The sequence below is a fragment of the Lagenorhynchus albirostris genome, chromosome 7 (genome assembly GCF_949774975.1).
Source record: "Lagenorhynchus albirostris chromosome 7, mLagAlb1.1, whole genome shotgun sequence".
NCBI classification, from domain to species: Eukaryota; Metazoa; Chordata; class Mammalia; order Artiodactyla; family Delphinidae; genus Lagenorhynchus; species Lagenorhynchus albirostris.
In genome coordinates this window covers 33,007,882-33,025,655 of record NC_083101.1, presented here as the reverse complement: position 1 = coordinate 33,025,655, position 17,774 = coordinate 33,007,882, and the positions used below count along the sequence as shown (strand labels likewise).

The 17,774-nt window shown below is 49.6% G+C and overlaps 1 protein-coding gene across 1 annotated transcript in view; it reads left to right on the top strand.

The window, feature by feature from the left end:
- Positions 1-17,774, top strand: part of COL15A1 (collagen type XV alpha 1 chain) — a 103,005-nt gene that overhangs the window by 68,466 nt on the left and 16,765 nt on the right. The window contains exons 21-31 of the mRNA XM_060154758.1: positions 62-145; positions 1,440-1,505; positions 3,933-3,968; positions 6,060-6,122; positions 8,517-8,585; positions 8,693-8,728; positions 11,779-11,832; positions 11,933-11,992; positions 13,482-13,550; positions 13,668-13,709; positions 16,246-16,291. Coding sequence (XP_060010741.1) covers positions 62-145; positions 1,440-1,505; positions 3,933-3,968; positions 6,060-6,122; positions 8,517-8,585; positions 8,693-8,728; positions 11,779-11,832; positions 11,933-11,992; positions 13,482-13,550; positions 13,668-13,709; positions 16,246-16,291 — 625 coding nt within the window. The remainder of the gene's footprint in view (positions 1-61; positions 146-1,439; positions 1,506-3,932; positions 3,969-6,059; positions 6,123-8,516; positions 8,586-8,692; positions 8,729-11,778; positions 11,833-11,932; positions 11,993-13,481; positions 13,551-13,667; positions 13,710-16,245; positions 16,292-17,774) is intronic.

Sequence of the window (17,774 nt, the reverse complement as noted above, 5' to 3'; positions counted from 1 at the left end):
GGTTCTAGGAGCATTATCCACATACAGTGAATTTTTTTTCCACTCTCACTGCTATATCCAGGGTGAAAGAGGGATGGATGGAGCCAGCATTGTGGGACCTCCTGGGCCCAGGGGGCTACCAGGGCGCATCGACGTCTTATCTAGTGTGAGTATCACCAGGTATCACCAGCATGGCTGCTTTTGCTAAAGGGGAGGGAAGGTTGTCCACAACTTCAGGGCCTTCAGGGCTGCTCTTTATGCAGGGGGCACGTAGCTGGCGTCTGGTGTTGGAGTTCCTACCTGCCAGCGTGGCCCACCTGTCTGTTCCTACCCTGGTACCACTATTGTCACACATAGTGTGTCCAGAACCCTCTCTTCTGGTTGGCGGCATTTGCAGTCAGGAGACTGAGTGTAACAGAGCTGTAACCAAGAGGCAAGGAACATAAGTGGGGGAATGAGGGAGGAAAGATGGTTTAGGTTATGAGAAATCAAGGAAGACTTTCTGGAAGAAGTCTCCTTGAGCAGGGACTTGAAAGCTAAGAAGGATTTACCAGGTAAGTATGGAGGACAGGACTTCCAGAACTCAGGTGGTCAAGACACTCTGAGCCGAAGCGCAGAAGAGAAAAACATGGATGTGTCCAAGGCACAGGGAGCTGATGGGCATGGGGGTGGGTGGAGAGCGATGGAAATTTGGAGAGAAGACTGGGATGTGGGCTGGGACACGATCACAGCCACTGAATATTAGAACATCACATTTGTGAAAAACTCTTGCCCTTCCAAGAGAAATAATGTCATACTGGGACATGACAGAAAGACAAAAAGTCCCAAATAAGTGGAAAAAAGAATGACTAGAGTTTTTTTTTTTTTAAAGTATGATTAAAAAATATCAAGTATAGGTAAGGGTGTAGTGAAATAGATAATCTCAAGTACTTTGTTGGAAGTGTAAGTTGTACGGCCCCTTTAGACAGCTCTTTGGCAATCTGCTAAAACTAAAAATGTTCATACTGAAAACTTCCATATGGAAAGACCTCCATGCTGTATGATTGAGTGAAAAAAGCAAGTTGAAGAATAATACCTGCAGCCTGATGCCATTTATATAAAATAACCACATGGACAAACACACACACACACACCCAACAACACTGTTTTCTGTGGGTATTAATATTAATTTATAATTATATAACATATAAATATAATATTTAAATATATATATTTAAAATTATAAAAGAAAAAAGGCATTTACGTATGGTGCAATTTTAAGATTAATCGAAGAGGAAAGTGATAAGGCGGCTCAGGGCTGTGTCGTAAGTGGGAGGGATGGGTGTGTTGGTAGTGGGTGGGTGTTGTCAGTGTCTGCTTGTGTCTGCCATGCGGGGTGACTTCAGTTAAAGCCTCACAGCCAGGAGCAAGGTGGGACACGTGCCACCCTCTGTCTCTTTGTCTGATTTTTCTCTTTTCAGCCTTTGATCAACATCACCCGTGGATTCATGAATCTTTCGGACATTCCTGAGCTCGTCGGGCCTCCGGTGTGTATCCACAGCTGCCCTAGAGTGAGGGTCCTACCCAGACACCCCAGCTGAAACTAAGTTGGGTTGGTTTGGAATCCTTTAAGCTCCTGAAGCATAGAGCTAGAGTGTCTCGAAGTAGTGAATAGAAAGAGAGCTTTGCATTTCTGAGAAGTTGCTGTCACATTAATTTGTGCAGGGAGTTTTGTCCAATGCAGTGGAAGCTTCCAGTCCCTTGCATCAGAAATATGTGTAATGGAAATCAGAGAATCATAAGTAACAAATTGATAGATGTCTGAGCAGTGCTTTGGGCATGCTTTTATTTACATGATCTCATTTCCCAGAATGGGAGGAGCCTAGAGAGACCTATCCTTGTGCTGATGGGGAAACTGTCGCATGAGGAGGGAATGTGACTGGCTTCAGTCTTTCTGGCCCCATTTAGAGATCACACAAAGAAGCTACGTTATTTCTGCAAGTCCACAGAGTCTGTCCCTGACACAACACGACCTAAGAGGAAGGAAGCTTCCTCCTGCAGTCTGTGCAGTGAATCCACACTGCATCTTCCATATCTGCTGGTGACAGCTGGGGAGAGAGGAAAGAGCTCTGGCCTTAGGAGCCTTGGGTTCCAGCCCCATCTCCTCTACATAATGCTCTGAGACTCTCATCATCTCTCTGATAACACCTCACCAGCCTTTGGGGCAGCTTATAAGAGGTGATGGATGCGAAACTGCTTTGCAAACTGTGGCACTCTGTGGAAGCCGACACAGAGATTGAGGCTTATACTTCCACAGCTGCGCAGTCCAGATGTCTGCCGGGGCCACCCGCCCTGCAGTCCCCAGTGAGGTTGGCCTGAACCTCTGCCATCCACATCCTAGGGAAAATTCAGTGCTCTCCCCAAGGCTTCTGCAAATATCTGCATGATTCCTTTAGAGCCGGTATCTCCTGCTGAGTGGCCTCTGTTGGTGGGTCATTTCACTGTCTCTTCTGTACTACATCCAGTGGGTCTCCCTTTCCTTGATTTCTACTAAAATCATCCAGAACACCCCAGTAAGCAAAGCCTAAAGCAAACAAGCAAGTCATTTCACAAAAGTTTTTCCCAAACTATTGGGGGTTTAGAGTGTTAGGTGGCTTAATTCTAAAGCAAAACACAGACAGCCTAAGATCTAAGAATCAACATCTCCGTTCTAAGAGTCCTTGGGCCTTGTCTGCCCCCACCCCTTCTCTCTTTTCCCCACCTGAGGATCCTCCTCCTGTTCCAATCCCTGACCTCCTCTTTGGCAAATCCAGGCCCTGAAGGGGAAGATTAAGATTTTCCAACTCAGAGGCAGTTCCCTCCCAGCTGTACCTTTATACTTTTCCACTCTACTATATGTACATCATATAGATATATGTATATAGTATATTATATGTATACACACACACACACACACACACACACACATATGTTAGTCCTTTGTTACTTCTGCATCCTCAGATTCAACAAACCTTGGATAAAAAGTGCTGAAAAAAAAAATTCCAGAAAGCTTCAAAAAGCAAAACTTGAATTTGCTGCATGCTAGCAATTATTTACATAGCTTTTACATTGGTTTTACAGCTATTTACATAGCATTTACATTGTATTAGGTGTTATAAGTAATCTAGAGATGACTTAAAGTGTATGGGTATATGGAGTATGTATGTAGGTTATATGCCAACACTACACCATTTTATATAAGGGCCTTGAGCATCTGCGGATTTTGGTATCCACAGGGGATCCTGAAACCAATACCCCTCGGATACCAAGGGACGACTGTACAGTATATTGAGAAAGTTGTTGCCGTTCAGTTATATCTCTCTGTATATATATATTCTGCCAAACTCTATGTCTTTAATAGGTATGTGGGTATCTGGGCTTGGAGGAAAAAGAGTCCTGGCCCCATGTGGAGTGAACCACAAATTTTCTCTTTCCTGGAGCCTTTAAAATGGCTGGTCCTTTAAAATCCTCCCTCTTACTGAGGGAAAAGAACTGAGTCTCACCAACTGCCCCCACTTCCACCCCCAAATACCCCAGCACACCCTTTGGGCCCACTCCTCAGAGTTTAGGAACTTGTTTTCTGAGAATATTTGTGGAGGTTGAGCACTGCATTCATTGCCCCAGAGGTTTCTGATGCTGAGTGATTTCACGGAAGAGGAGGGTGGGACTTAAAGTGCTGAGAGTTCTGGCTCGGGGGAGCAGAGGCTCCAGACTCCTGAGCAGCTCCTGACTCTGTGCTGACTAGTGTGTGACTGCACGGTTCCTTCCCCTCCCGGGCCGCGGCATCCTCTGCAAAATGGATCCTGAGCCCCACTGTGTGGGAACATGCTTGGGCCTTTGGAAGGTGCTGGAGGGAGTGGGCCCCTGAGGTACAGGTTCCTGTTGGCCTGGCAATGCTGCTCCTAACCTGCCTGCTTTGTCTGTCTGTGTTACAGGGCCCCGAGGGCATGCCTGGGCTGCCAGGATTTCAAGTGAGTAGCACAGTAGCCATCTTCCTTTGTGCCCCGAGGCTGTATGCATTCTGTTCCTTCCACCTGGAATACCGTTCCTCTCCATCTGCACAACTGACCTCTAGCGCCGTCTTGTTCATGTAGCCTTTCCTCATTGCCCCCATCTGGAGTGATCCTTCCCTCCTTTGAATCCCATAGGGCTTTATTTTCACCTCTGCTGTCGTTCTTTTCTGTCTTGAATAACAGTTATTTGTACCCTTATTGTTTTTTCCTGAACTGTACTGTGACCAGCTTGCCGGGGGTCAGGTCTTGTTCATCTCTTTCTAGCCCAGGGCAGCCAGAGCCAGAGCTGGAGTCGGTGGTTGGCTTCCTATAAATGAGTGGATGAATCAAGCATTTCAAATAGATAGAGTCCGAGTAGATAAAATCCCTGGAGAGAGAGGACGGTGGCGATGGAGGATGGAGAGAGGGGAATCATAGCCTGGAAGTCCAAAATTAATAGTCTGTGTGCACCACGCTATGGGGCTTCCACCATGGAAGGTGAAAATGCATTTCTGTGTAGCAAGTGATCAGTTTAGTCTAAAAGTTTGAGCCTGAACTGAAGCCCAAGGCTCCAGAGTGAAATCTGCACAATTTCTCCATACATTGCAGCTCTGAAACGCCTAATGCCAATGGTGACACGCGCTGCTTCCAGGATAAATGAACGAAATTTATCAAAAAATGTAATAGAGGGCTTCCCTGGTGGCGCAGTGGCTGAGAGTCCGCCTGCTGATGCAGGGGACACGGGTTCGTGCCCCAGTCCGGGAAGATCCCACATGCCGCGGAGCGGCTGGGCCCGTGAGCCGTGGCCGCTGAGCCTGTGCGTCCGGAGCCTGTGCTCCGCAATGGGAGAGGCCACAACAGTGAGAGGCCCGCGTACAGCAAAAAAAAAAAAAAAGTAATAGAAACTTCTTGTTGATGGTAGAATTATAATGATCTCTTTTTCTTTTTTTAATACTTTTCTGAACTTCTACATTTTTTAAAAGGAGCATGTGCTATGCTGACACTAAAAATACATGGGAACTAGACATTAAAAAACAGGAGAGGGTGGCAGCCATGGAGAAGACCTCTTAATTAGGAAGAGAAGAGGCCAGAACTGTGAGCTTGAGCTCCACCCCACCTTGGCTGCTCCAAAGCCAGAGCATTTTCCAGACACATTTTTCTCTAAATGACGGGTTCTGTGTTCCCGAGGGAGCCCTAGGCTCCCCAGAAGAGCCTTTGGGACCACTTCAGGAGTAAGGAGGGGGCCAAGTAGGCAGGATCCAGGCCACTGCTGAGGCTCCATTTGATGTATTTTATACATTGGGCTTTTGTTTGACTTTACTTGAAAAAGGAGAATGAAAAGAGTTTCACTGCTAAAAAATAATAATAACAAATATTTGAAGTCCACTGCGTTAACCCAGAAGGTAGGGACTTGTGAAAAGGTAAATTGCAATAAAGTGTTGAACCTCTTTTTTAGGGGCAGACGTCTGGCAGTGTGAGTCATTGTCACAGATATTAAGTGTATGTTGGAGTTGAGACGAGGTCACCTCTGACCGGGTGTGCAGAATTTTGGTTCTGCAGAGGGAATGGCGGTGGCGGGCGGGTGAGGGGTGCAGAGAGGCTAAGGGGATAGGCTCGCCCCTGGTGGAGTGACAGGAGTGGAAGATGAGGCGCTGAGGCCGGCTGGGATCAGTTTGGGTGTCAGGCTAGGATGTTTGGATCCCATCCCGTAGGTAGTGGGGAGCCAGAGAAGGGGCAGGATTCATGGAGGGTGAATGATGGGGGCGGTGGGCTGCAGGACGGCCCCGAGGACCCATGGGTGAGCAGAGGCAGCAGGCAGTTTCAGTGGTGCCCATTGGAGGAAACCACAGTTCAAAGAGGAGTGGGGCCTCCAGGCCGCCTAACACTCAGTGCTGTCTTCTTTCCACCAGACCACAATTTCTAGACCACTTAATATTAGGAAAACATCGTGACTAATTGTGACTTCCACTGGCGCTCTGTGTTCTTTTACTTTTTGGAACAACAACTTTGTTTAGTTAAAGCATTTTAATCTTAACAAACCACTGAATACCCTCCAATGATTCCTTCTAGGGACCCAGAGGACCAGAAGGTGACACTGGTGTGCCTGGATTTCCAGGACTAAAAGGAGAACAGGTAAGAAGGGCCCAGCTATCTGGGTGGGATTGTGCTCTAGAACCTGGTAAATATTTCAAATGGGCTGAAAGTAGCTGTTAACTTTTTAAAAATTTGAGATATAACTCACACACCATAAAATTCACCCCTTTCAATTGTGAAATTCAGTGACTTTTAGTATATTCACCAGGTTGTGCAGCCATCACCACTACCTAATTCTAGAACATTTTCATCATGCCCAAAGAAACACTGTATCTAGTAGCAGTCACTCCCCGGCTGTTAACTTTCATGATCTCAAGGTTCTTCCAGGGTGAAGGTGGGGTGGGTGGAGAAGCAGATTTTCATCATAGTTTGGAAAGAGAACTCAACCCAACGCTCCCTTGAACGCTATGCTTTGTCTAACTGCCCGCGGGCACCTGCATTAGAGTGTGCACTCCCCGAGGGCAGGCACATCCACTTTCTTTTCTGTAGCTCCAGTACTTAGCACTGCGCCTGGTACACAAATGGCACTTAAAACATTTGTTGGATGGAAAGATGTATAAGTAATGAATACAATGATGCTAATATTTAGAAGTCATTATTTTATTAAACTATTATTAGTGTAAGCGGGGGCATTCCACACTTGGATGGCAGTCTTGGTCCAGAAGTTGTGGAATATTTAGCATGCAGAGCACTTCCTGAAAATTCCAAGGGCATTGAAATGACCTTTGTACCCTTCCACATTTGCCTCTTAGAATTAATTTCCCAGTTGGTTTTTATAGATAAGGGGAGAGTGACGTCCATAAATGGATTGCAGTTATTCTGGATTGGATTCATTTATTCATCCATCCATTTATATACTCATCCAGGTTACATCCATTCCCTAAGGTGTGCCAGCCAGTTTCCTATACTAGGCACTAGGGATAGAGAAATAAGATGTGAGGAACAGACATGCAGACAGCCAGCAGACTGCATGGTCATTGCTGTAACAGGGGTCTGTATAAAGCCAGTGGGAGCAGCCCTGAGCCTGCCTTGGGGAGTCAAGGAGGGTGTGTGTGTCTCTAAGAGGAGGGAGCATTAGGCTACTCTCTTTCCTTCCTCCCCTCACCGTTTTCCACTAGCCCCATGGAGGGGGAGAGAGTCTCCAGTGTCTGTTGGGCCACAGTTCCAGGAGGTGGAGGGTTCAGTGTGCTGGGTCTGAGTTTAGCGTTACATGGGACCATGTCTTGGGATGCCTTTTGCTGCCACGGGCCTACAGAGATGGCGTGGGGTCAGGGCAGTTCTGGCTTGGGAGGAGGCCTGGTCAAGCAGGATTGGCTCTTGCTTTAAACGCTCTGTTTTCTATGTGGCGAGGCCGGGTGAATCTGGAGGGACCTACGTGCCATCTCTCCCCTAATCCCCTGCCCCTTTGAAAACTGGGAAGAGCGCCCAGGCAGGTCTGCTCTGATCCTCGCAGCCAACGTGCTTTCTCTTGCTCTGCCTCTAATGCTTTTGTGCTTGCTTCTTCTTGCTGCTGGCGTGCTCAGGACCGCTTTTCCTCACCAGCGAAGTGGTAAGATCCAAATACCGGGTGTGGGCTTGGGGGACGGAGAGGAGAGGCTGCTTGGCTTGCTTTGGCACCACTGCCTTGGCTGCTTCCAGCCCTGTTGAAGGGAGACTTTCGTGTGGTCCAGCCCAGTTCCCCAGGGGCTAGCATTGAAGTCTGGGGCCAGAGCCTTGAATGGTTCCTCTCCCTGGCCTTTTCTCTGGACATATATCTTCTTGGAAGCCTCCTGGGATAGCAGATGGCCCTGCTGAGCACAGGATTGGGGGCAGGATCCTGTGTCCCTGCCACCTGTCTACCCATCTCCCCTATTTCCCAGCAACTGAGATAACTTTGCCTGATCAAGTGAGCATTTGCACAGGAGCCTGGAGTTTGGAGGCAAAGTTTCACATGGAGACTCAGGGCCCCTGTGTTGGAGAGGCCTCCACTGCTCATGCTGTCATCACTTTCCCAATTTTAGATGTTTTAACAAGACTAAGGATTCTAGGTGGGAACAGATCTCAAGTCGAGTTGTTAGGAAAGCAAGCCACCAAATACATTAGGAACCAGAAGTTCTCAGGGGGTAGCCACACAGCCAGAGGTGGGACGGACCTTGTTGGGACTGATTCCTGGAGGGTTGAGAGTGGGGATGCTGATCTGGCAGCAGAGGGAGCCCCAGAGGGGCTTGCAGGACCCCAACCTGTGCTTTCGGACAGTAACTGATTGTACATGGAGCGAACAGTCCAGAGAACATTTAATGACTTAGGAGGCTATGCAGTATTCTAGCAAGAGGTCATTGTCGGGCAGTGGGGCTGGAGAGGCAGCGTGAAGGCCAGAGAAATCATGGCGATGAGCCTCTGGATAAGGCGGTGAGGCGGAGGCCCGGCTTCATCAAAAGGTTCTCTGAATTGCAGGGTGAGAAGGGAGAGCCGGGCGCCATCCTGACGGGGGATATTCCTCTGGAACGGCTGAGGGCCCGAAAGGTAACTATGTCACCAGATCCTGAAGGCACACATCTTCTACATCCTATCTTTGCTTCTGTCACAAACCGTGTGCATCTGAGTGACAAGTCCGTGTCTCCCTGTTTTAGGGTGAACCTGGAGAGCGTGGAGCCCCGGGACCGATGGTAAGCCAGAGCGTCTTGCCCCTGCATCTGGACTGGGGTTTGAAGCATTTATCGTACTTTGGCTCAACTAGATTGAGTTGTCCCAGCTGTGAAAATAAAAAGGATGTGGCAAAATGTATCTGTGTCAAGGGTAGGCTAACTGCAATTAAATAAAATCTCAGTGGTTCAGCACGATAGCAGCTTAGTTCTCACTTATGCAGAGTCCACTGTGCTGGTTCCCAGTTGGGCATCTCCCCTCCAGGCAGTGACTCTGGGACCCAGGATGCTTGCATCCTGTGACTCTGCCCTCTGGTGGATTCAGGGCCACAATGGCATCTTCCAGCTGATAGGCTGAGGTTGGGGAGGGGAAAGAGACCATGGAAGATGATGTACTCCACTTCTGGCCAGACCTCTGATGCAGGAGGTGGGGGTGGAAGTGGGGGTGGGGATAGGTCTCAGAAATGTGGTTTAGCTGTGTGCCCAGAAGGAGAGGGGAAGTGGATGGTGGTGAGACCCACAGTTGTATGGGTCTTGCCAGCTAAAGATTGTCATTACCCAGGGAACCTGGGCCTTTTGGCTTCTGGTCTTGGGTCTGCTGCCCATTTGCTGTATGACCTCAAACAAGTCCTCTTCTCTCTCTGGGCTTTTGTCTTCCCATCTATAAGTGAGGGTATTGAATGAGTACTAGATGACATCATAGCGTCCTTCTTGCCTTACTGCTCCAGGAATCTATAATTTTGGGGGGCTGCTGAACAATTTTTAAGCTACCAGTTCTCTCCAGATGAACCCTAAACTTGTCCCTCGTATATTTCTTTCCAAAGAACAAAGAAAACTCAGAGAACATCCACCACGGGTCAGATAGTGATGCTTCAACACAGATCATCTCATTGCATTTTCACCACCCTAAGAGGCTAATGTCTGAACCCCCATTTTATAGACCGGGAAACCGAGGTTAAAGAGGTTAAGTAACTAGCCCACTGCCATACAGCTTGTTAGTGACACAGCAGGGATTTGAACCCAGCCTGTCAAACTCTGTGTCCAGGTTTTTCCCAGCACACCTCACTGCCTCCAGCTGACACCTTCATTCTTCTGAAACGTTTTGAGCTGGAGAACTGCACCCTGGGGCTTGAATGCGGGGTTTGTTTGAGCTGGATCTCAGGCCTGGGGAGAAAGGACCTCACATTTCTCTAACAGGCATGTGTCCTTGATGAATGGCCCATAACCTCCAAGGTGCATCCTTCAAAGGACCTTCTAAAGCCTTTGGTCCCTTAAGTCAGGCAGAATGGATGCCCTAGAGAGGTGTCCTTGGCCCTAGCTTCAGGCTAAGGCAGACTGGGAGAGTCTTGTGTTAACCACTGGGTAACACTTACTAATACCCAGTATGGTGGGAAATACTAATTGTTAGCAATGGTGGCCGGCAAGCTGCTGCAGATGGCCAGGGTAGTTATTGCCACTGAAGCCCAGCTGTGCATAGCTTGCCAAGCACAGACAGTAAGGGGGCACCTTCTTGTAATTTGCATAAGGTGGCACATGGGCTGTCTATGGCCCTCATGACGAGTATAGCTTACCACACTAGAGCCTTGTTACTCGAAGTGTGGCCCATGGACCAGCATCATCAGCATCACCTGGGAGCTCTCTGGAACAGCAAAGCCTTATGCCCCACCCCGGATCCGCTGGATCTGCATTTTGATGAGATCCAGGTGACTTGCGCACAGTGATGTTTGAGAAGCCCTGCGCTAGAACGTACCGCCACGTGGCCTGTGGCCTGTTAACTCCTTGCATTTCTTTTCCTGAGAGTAACCTGGTCTGGGTATTTTACATACAGAGCCTGTCTCAACACAGTCTATTTGCCATTCTTCAGGGTAAGTCTGAATATAGACTTATATAGAGAGAGAGCAGGAAGAAGGGGCTTGATAGGCCCCAGGCTTAAACCAGTCATTCCCCTGGGAGACAGGACAGACCCAGTTACAAAACAGGAAAGGTGTCAACTGGAAGTAGAGCTTGTTCTGGGAAGAGGTGGTACATTGTATGCATCCTAGACACTGGAAGGCATGAGGGTTCCGGCAGGAGGTTGGAAAAGGGCAGTGGCTCTGGGAGCATGGGGACACAGGAAGCAAGTACTGGAATGCGGTCCATGGGCAGGGGCTCATCTGGAGAACTGGGGAGCCAGGCCAAGATTCTGGTCCTTAGGGACAGGTGGGAGCAAGTTAGGAACCAAATCCTGAAGCAGGTTATTGGGCTTGGCTGACATGAGGAGTGAAGCAGGACTGCATTATTCCAACGGGGGACATGGAGAACCCTGGGACATAAGACCTAAGGCAAAGGTCCACGTTCTGAGCTGGCCCAGCACACGGCTACCTGGGAGCTAAGGCCAGGAGCTACTGACCTCTTGCTTCTTTGTTAGCTCTGACTGGCTGAGAGGGTTGGGTCCAGCGTCTGGACTGGGGTAGAGCCCTGCAGGAGGGACTGAGCAAGTGGGTCCAGCTGAGGACAGAGAGGCCAGGGGACAAAGGAGCCAGGCAGGTGGACATTTCATAACTTCTCCTTGCCCTCCATCCTCCTATTAGTGGTTCATTGTCACCACTACCCACAAAGGTAGGCTGGATGCCCCCCATCTCCCTAGCCCTTGAGATTCTGTTCTTTCCTTTTTAATTGAAATATATTTTACATACAGCATTATGTACATTTAAGGTGTCCATGTTGATTTGATACATTTATATATTGTAATATGATTGCTGTTGTGGAGATAGCAGCTCTCTCACATCACATAATTATCATTTCTTTTTTGTGGTTGGAATAAAGATCTAGACTCTTAGCAGTTTGAGGATTATAATATTAATACAGCGTTGCTGTCCATATTCACTCTACCGTGCATTAGATCTCCAGGACCTAGCTGTCGACTAGTTGCAAGTTTGTACCTTAAACCTCACCTCTCCTATTCCCCCACCCTCCTACCCCTGGTAACCACCATCTTACTCTGTTTTTACAACTTTGGCTTTTTTAGATTCCACGTATAAGTGACATCATACAGTATTTTTCTCTTTCTAATCTGGTATTTACTTTGCCTCCAGGGGCCCAAAGGACCACCAGGACACAAAGGAGAATTTGGCCTCCCTGGACGACCTGTAGGTGTTGGGGTTTCTCATATTGCATATGAGGGAGGACATGCGGGCCAGGCTGGCCTGTGGGCAGTGGGTTTACTAAGGCCTCTCCTGTGGGTTTCAGGGTCGCCCAGGACTGAATGGCCTCAAAGGCGCCAAAGGAGATCGAGGGGTCATGATGCCGGTGAGTGCCACACCAGAGACCCAGCCCCATGCTGCCCCGGGGACGCGGCCCCAGAGCCAGTGTCCAGAGGAGGGGCGGACAAGTGCCAGGTCCAGTGAGCAGGGCTCGTGGACAGAATGCTCAGGAACGTTATTCTTCTTCCTCTGCTGCCACTTCCAAAGATCCTCCAGCCCAGCCCTGTCCTCCGGCTTGCTCTCAGGAGGTCCCTGCCACCAAATCCACCTTAGTGGAGCATAGGCTTCCTTGTCCAGACCCCAGAGGGAGGGTGGGAGAACACGATCTGGGCTTTCTCAAGAAGTCTGGTTTCAAATCCCAGGTCTTTTGACTCGGGTAATATCCCATCCTTCCTGGGTTACACAGTCCTGGGGGTTTCGCATGTTGCTGGGGGTGCTCGGTGAGCGCTCTTGAGAGAACACAGACGGTCGATCAGCTGTGTAGGCAGGGCCTCGCAAGATGACAGACACCGGAGCATCAACAGGGTCCCACGTCTGCAATAAGGAAGCCAGCATTTATTGAGCACCTACTGTGTACCAGACACTCTACAAAGTGCTTTTGAGGACAGGATCTTAGTCTTGATAGTAACTCTCCTAAGAGAAACTCAGTGGTGTTCTTGTTTTACACAGGAGGAAACTAGGGCCTGTACAAGTTAGTGACTCACTGAAGGTCCCCCATTTGCTGCATGCAAATGCAGCTCAAAGTGTGTTGCTGCTTCTGTTTGCACCCCACGGTCGCCGCTTTGTATGCCTAGAAATGCAGAAATGCAATCGTATTGAATCACTGGGCACCGACTCACTCGCCAAGCCTACCGGGGCTCCAGGTACAGCAGACACGGGTGCCTGCACTTGAGTGATCACATGGAGCTTCCTCGTGGGCCGGAGGCCTCTCACCTGTGGCCATAGCCTCCCCGTCCCCCTCCCCTCCTGCAGCTTCTGCTGCAGGTCCAGCTTGGGCTCCAGGCTTGGCGGAGCAAACATTGCACGGTGTCAAGGCCAGGCTGACCTGGCTCTGAAAGTGACTCTGCCATCTAACAGGAGTTGGCGTTTATTGTTACATTTATGAGGGGCTCTCCCAGGCACTGTATCCTGGGAAGGCCTCACTCCACCCGCCGCTCCATATGAGGGATGCGTCGATAGAGGTGGTGGGCTCAGTATCCTCTGAGCACTGCTCTTGGGGTCAGAATCTGGCTTCCAGTCTCCATTCCGCCATGAATTGCTGTGTGGCCTTGAGCAGGTCACTTCCCCTCTCTGGCCCTCATTATGTCCGATTGTAAACCAGCGATGATACTTGCTCTGCTGTTGTGAAGATGCAGCGAGGCCACGGATATAGGTGTGCTCTGGGAAGAGACTGGCCTACCCATGGGAAGAGTTAGTTGGCTTTAGAGGACCCTCCTTTCCTCACTGTGTCTCCAAACCCTGGGGAAGTGTCCTGCAGCTGCCTCTGCATTCATAACAACCTGAACTCAGGGATGGCCTTTCTTTCCTCCCTTTAGGGCTCACCTGGCCTACCTGGTCCTCCAGGCCCCCCAGGACCACCTGGAGCTGTGATTAACATCAAAGGAGTAAGTTGGCAGTGGGGAGGTGGGGGAGACCTGAAGGAGGAGCGGGGGACAGACCCAGACCAGCCTAAGCTGGAGTCGGGTGCCCTGATTCCCTCCTCTCATTCTCACTTCCCACAGGCCGTCTTCCCAGTTCCAGTCCGGCCACACTGCAAAACTCCAGTAAGTAGCGTATAGTCACTGCCTTGGCAGTGAAAGGCTTTGGCATAGAAAGCAACTCAGAGAAGATGAGTTTTTGTCTTGAGCCCCTTCTGTCTGTCAGTGTCCTCTTTGATGTCTTGTATCACCTGCATATAGACCCTTGAGTGACTCGAGGTTTCTAGATAATAGATTGTGGCACTGAAATGTACTGGGTCTTCTAAGGGCACACATGTGGACAGAGTGTGTCTTTTAATGCAGTCAAAGAGCAGTGTCTTTTTTTAGCTTCGTGTTAGCATGTTAGCTTCATGCTTGGAGCAGTATAAGAAGCGGGGAAATAGACCCCTTAAAATACAGATGAGAATAAAAAGGCAATTCTAACCAGCGCTCTTTACATTGGGAGCTTTGGGCTAAAATCTATGACTGTCCTTTCTCAACTGTCATATTACTGCACAGCACACAACCCTGAGAGGAGGGACTTTCTCTCCCCCTTTGTAATGAGGAAACAAACTGTGACTCAGACAAGCTCACTGACTTGTCTAAGGTCACAGGACGGACAGAGCTGGGGCTATCATGCAGGTCCCCTGACCACCAGGCAGCAGGTACAGGCACCCCCAGGGGTCAGACTCGTGGCTGGTCGTCCAGCTGGTCAGTGCAGTGTCCCCGGGGTGTCACCCGTATTAGGTGTGGGGAAAACCAGGGAGGGTGGGCCTCTCCCCATGCACAGGCATTAGTCATGGAACTGTGCATAACTGTTCTCTCATTCATCCAACAAATATTTATCAAGGACTTACCAAGTGTCAAGTACAAGTGAGGGACCACAGGGGTGAACTAGACAGGCGTGGCCTCTGTTCTTGGGAGCTTGCAAATTACAGTTTAGAAGATTCTTTGAAGTGGGTTCTTAATTGATGCCTGTTGGAGGTGGTGATGAGACTTGGGTCAGAGGCTTTAAAATGACGCAGTTTGGCTGAGTGTTTGCCCAGACATCTGTCCATGTCTAAACTTTGAGACACCCAAGTCTGCATCCCATGGCCTGGGAACTCTGGCATGGAAGGCAGAGGATAGGACCCACTTGCGTAAGGTGACCAAGGGGCCTGCTGGCTCCCAGAACCACATGAGGACAACAGCTAACCAGGTCACGTTTACATCAGTGGCCTGAAAGGAATCCTAAAACGTCAGGGCTGGAGAGACCCTCCAGAGAGATAGCTGCCTCCCAGCCATAGAGAAGGGGAAACCTCAGCCCAGAGAGGCAAGGTCCCACCGTGAGTTAGTACCCGAAGCCCCTCCCAGCAAACATGATAGCAGGCTTCAAATGAACCGGCCACGGGACAGTACTTGAAAAACTCAAGAGCGTTGTAAAAATGCTACTGCAATTACCGTGACCTGTGCTAGGACACTTTGCTGTGACCATGGCCTTTGGGGGTCATGATGTTCCTTAAAATAAGCCAAAGATGAACTCAGAGCATTTTGGGTTTTGATTTCATGTTGCCTGTCTGGACACCATGCAGGCTGGGGCATGGATGTTTCTTGACCAGCTCTCAAAATGGACATTTGAAAAAGCAGTGCTTCCTCTCACATCCAGCACTTCACAAGCCCCTTCTCATTTCAGCCCCTTTCTAATACCTTAACATTTTACCCTTAACAATCCACCCCTGGAGTGGAGCAACTTTATCAGCATAGCTGTCAGATATCAGCTGGGCACTGCTGCCTTTATCGTTAACTTAGAAATATTCTTCCTGGAAAATTCCTGTCCCCTCCCCTCATCTTCTCTTGGTGACCCCTGAGCATCTTGTGACCCTGCACCCAAAAGCATGGGGGGATCTGGTGTGAGAGGGATCATTCTGATTCTGCATGTTAACTGGGAAAAAGGTGAAGGTGGACTATTAAAAGCAGGGTGGCAGGTGGCTCTGTGTTAACAGACAAAGAAAAAAAGAAAGAAATGCAGGAATCTGGGGATGAACTGTGAAGGAATATTATCTTGAATAGCTTGGACTCCAGACCCCTGGCACTTAATGGGAAGTCTAGAATAGCCCCCCAGTCTAATGATAACTCCCCTTTATTAATTAGCACCACCATCAACTCCTGTTCAGTGTGCTCATCTTTGATTACACATGGCAGCAAAGCTAATGGCTGGCCCAGCTTCGTGGCTTGAGTACATCACTTGCACGAGTGCTTGACCTCTCACATGAATCAATCCTGATTGATCAGAAGGGAGGGCTAGAACACTCACAGTTGACCAGACCAAAATTGCCATGACTTTTTGTCTTAAAGCTTTGGGCTTTCCTTCTGCAGAGTTGTTCGGCCAGTAGGTCTCAGCCCAGCTCAGCTACATGATGCCCTCCCTGCCCCCACCTCCCGACCCTGCCCCACTTGAAGGCCTGGGATGCCTTGCATTGAGGGATACCGGGAAACTCAGGGCCTTTGGGGGCTAAACACCCAAGGAAGGCCTGACTCCATGACCTCACCCCTCGCCCCCAGGACAGGGGACTGTGTCTCCCTGTGCATGCAAACACCAGAACAGGGTTGCAGTGTATGACCTTGGCTTTCTCTCTCTCTCTAGGTTGGTACCACGTATCCTGGAAATTCAGAACTCATCACTTTTCATGGTACACACTCTTGTCTTCACCTTGTTTCTCTGGGACATTTCCTGACCCTCCTATCTCTGCAGAGGTGGTTTCCAATTGTCCAGTGCTGGGTGTAGACTTGGTGGTCAGGAAGATCTGTCTGGGTGTCACGGGAAGGGTGGTAGCTGGACAAAGGCTGTGGGACTGGTCACCTCTGTTTGCTTGTCACCCGTCTCCCTATTCTGTGCATCTCGGCTGAGTCTCCTAGCTAGCAGGCTGCACTCCATTTTTCCATTCATGTTAGTTTGCTCATAACACATCCACTGATAGCTTCTCCTTGCCTGGTGCTATCCCATGCACTGGGCTGAGACAGATGGATCCCATGCTCTTCCTGTCACCCAGGCCCTTAGACTCTGCTGGGTGAAACTCTTTAAAAAGTCATTACAATACAATATGCCAAGAGCTAATGCAGGGGAGGCCGTGGGAGCTCAGAAGGCCTTTGCTTCAGAGTGTTCCTGGACCAGCAGTGTCAGCACCTCCTGGAAGCTTGTTAGAAATGCAGAATCTCAGGCCTCATCACAGACCTGCTAGACCAGGAGCTGCATGTTCACAAGCTCCCTCTGAGGTGTATACACAGTGCAGTGTGAGACGCACTGGCTCTTAGTGATTAGTAAACATCAGCATGTTCATGGCCTGTAGGAGCTTATCTACCACACATTAGAGTGGGGATAGGCCAGGAGACGGGAGCCTGCAGGCAAGCAGTGACTCTGGTTCCCTGTCCCCACACACGCTGTCACACCATGTGTGCCCCTTTTGATTGAGAAGTCTGAACGCTTGCAGTTTAAACAGGGAAAGGCCTTTTTTTTCCCCTGAGTACTGACCTCTGGCTTGGCTCTGTCACTCCCGGCCTGCTTAGGTGGTGGTGTCCCTGCTGGTATCTGGCTTCATGGGCTTTTGGTCACTTTTGGTGACAAAGTCCAGGCTGTTCTCAAACTGCTTGTTCAGATCCAATTCAAGGCTCTCCCTACCCCTGGTGCTAGGTGGACCTTGGGGAGGAGGTGGGGTGGAGCTCGATTTGCTTTCTTGGATCCCCAGTGTGTAGGCACACATTGGTCAGCTGATCTCTCTCGGGACCTGGGAACTCAAAGATCTAGTGTCCACCCACTCATCTAGGTGGGGAAAGGGGACTGCTTCCCTTCCCAAACTCTGTACTCCCAGGAGGCTTTCTCTGAGCCCCTCTCCCAGATAAAGAGTTTGCTTCTCACAAGTCCTGTGGGGAGTGGCGTACCGCACTTTGCGAGTGGAATACTTAGTAGCACCATTAGCTGTCCTCTGCGGCACTCCCGGAGAGTCCTCCCCTCCCCTTACACCACCGTGCTGCCCAGGCTTAGGTGGGATGGGACCGGGAGCTTGACTTGGTGTTGAGTCTCAGGCCACGTGTATGAAGCCGTCCAGGGGAGTTAATTGTAGCCTCTGCTGGGCTCCCATGATGCACTGCTGGCACCTTGAGGATGGTACTTATTCC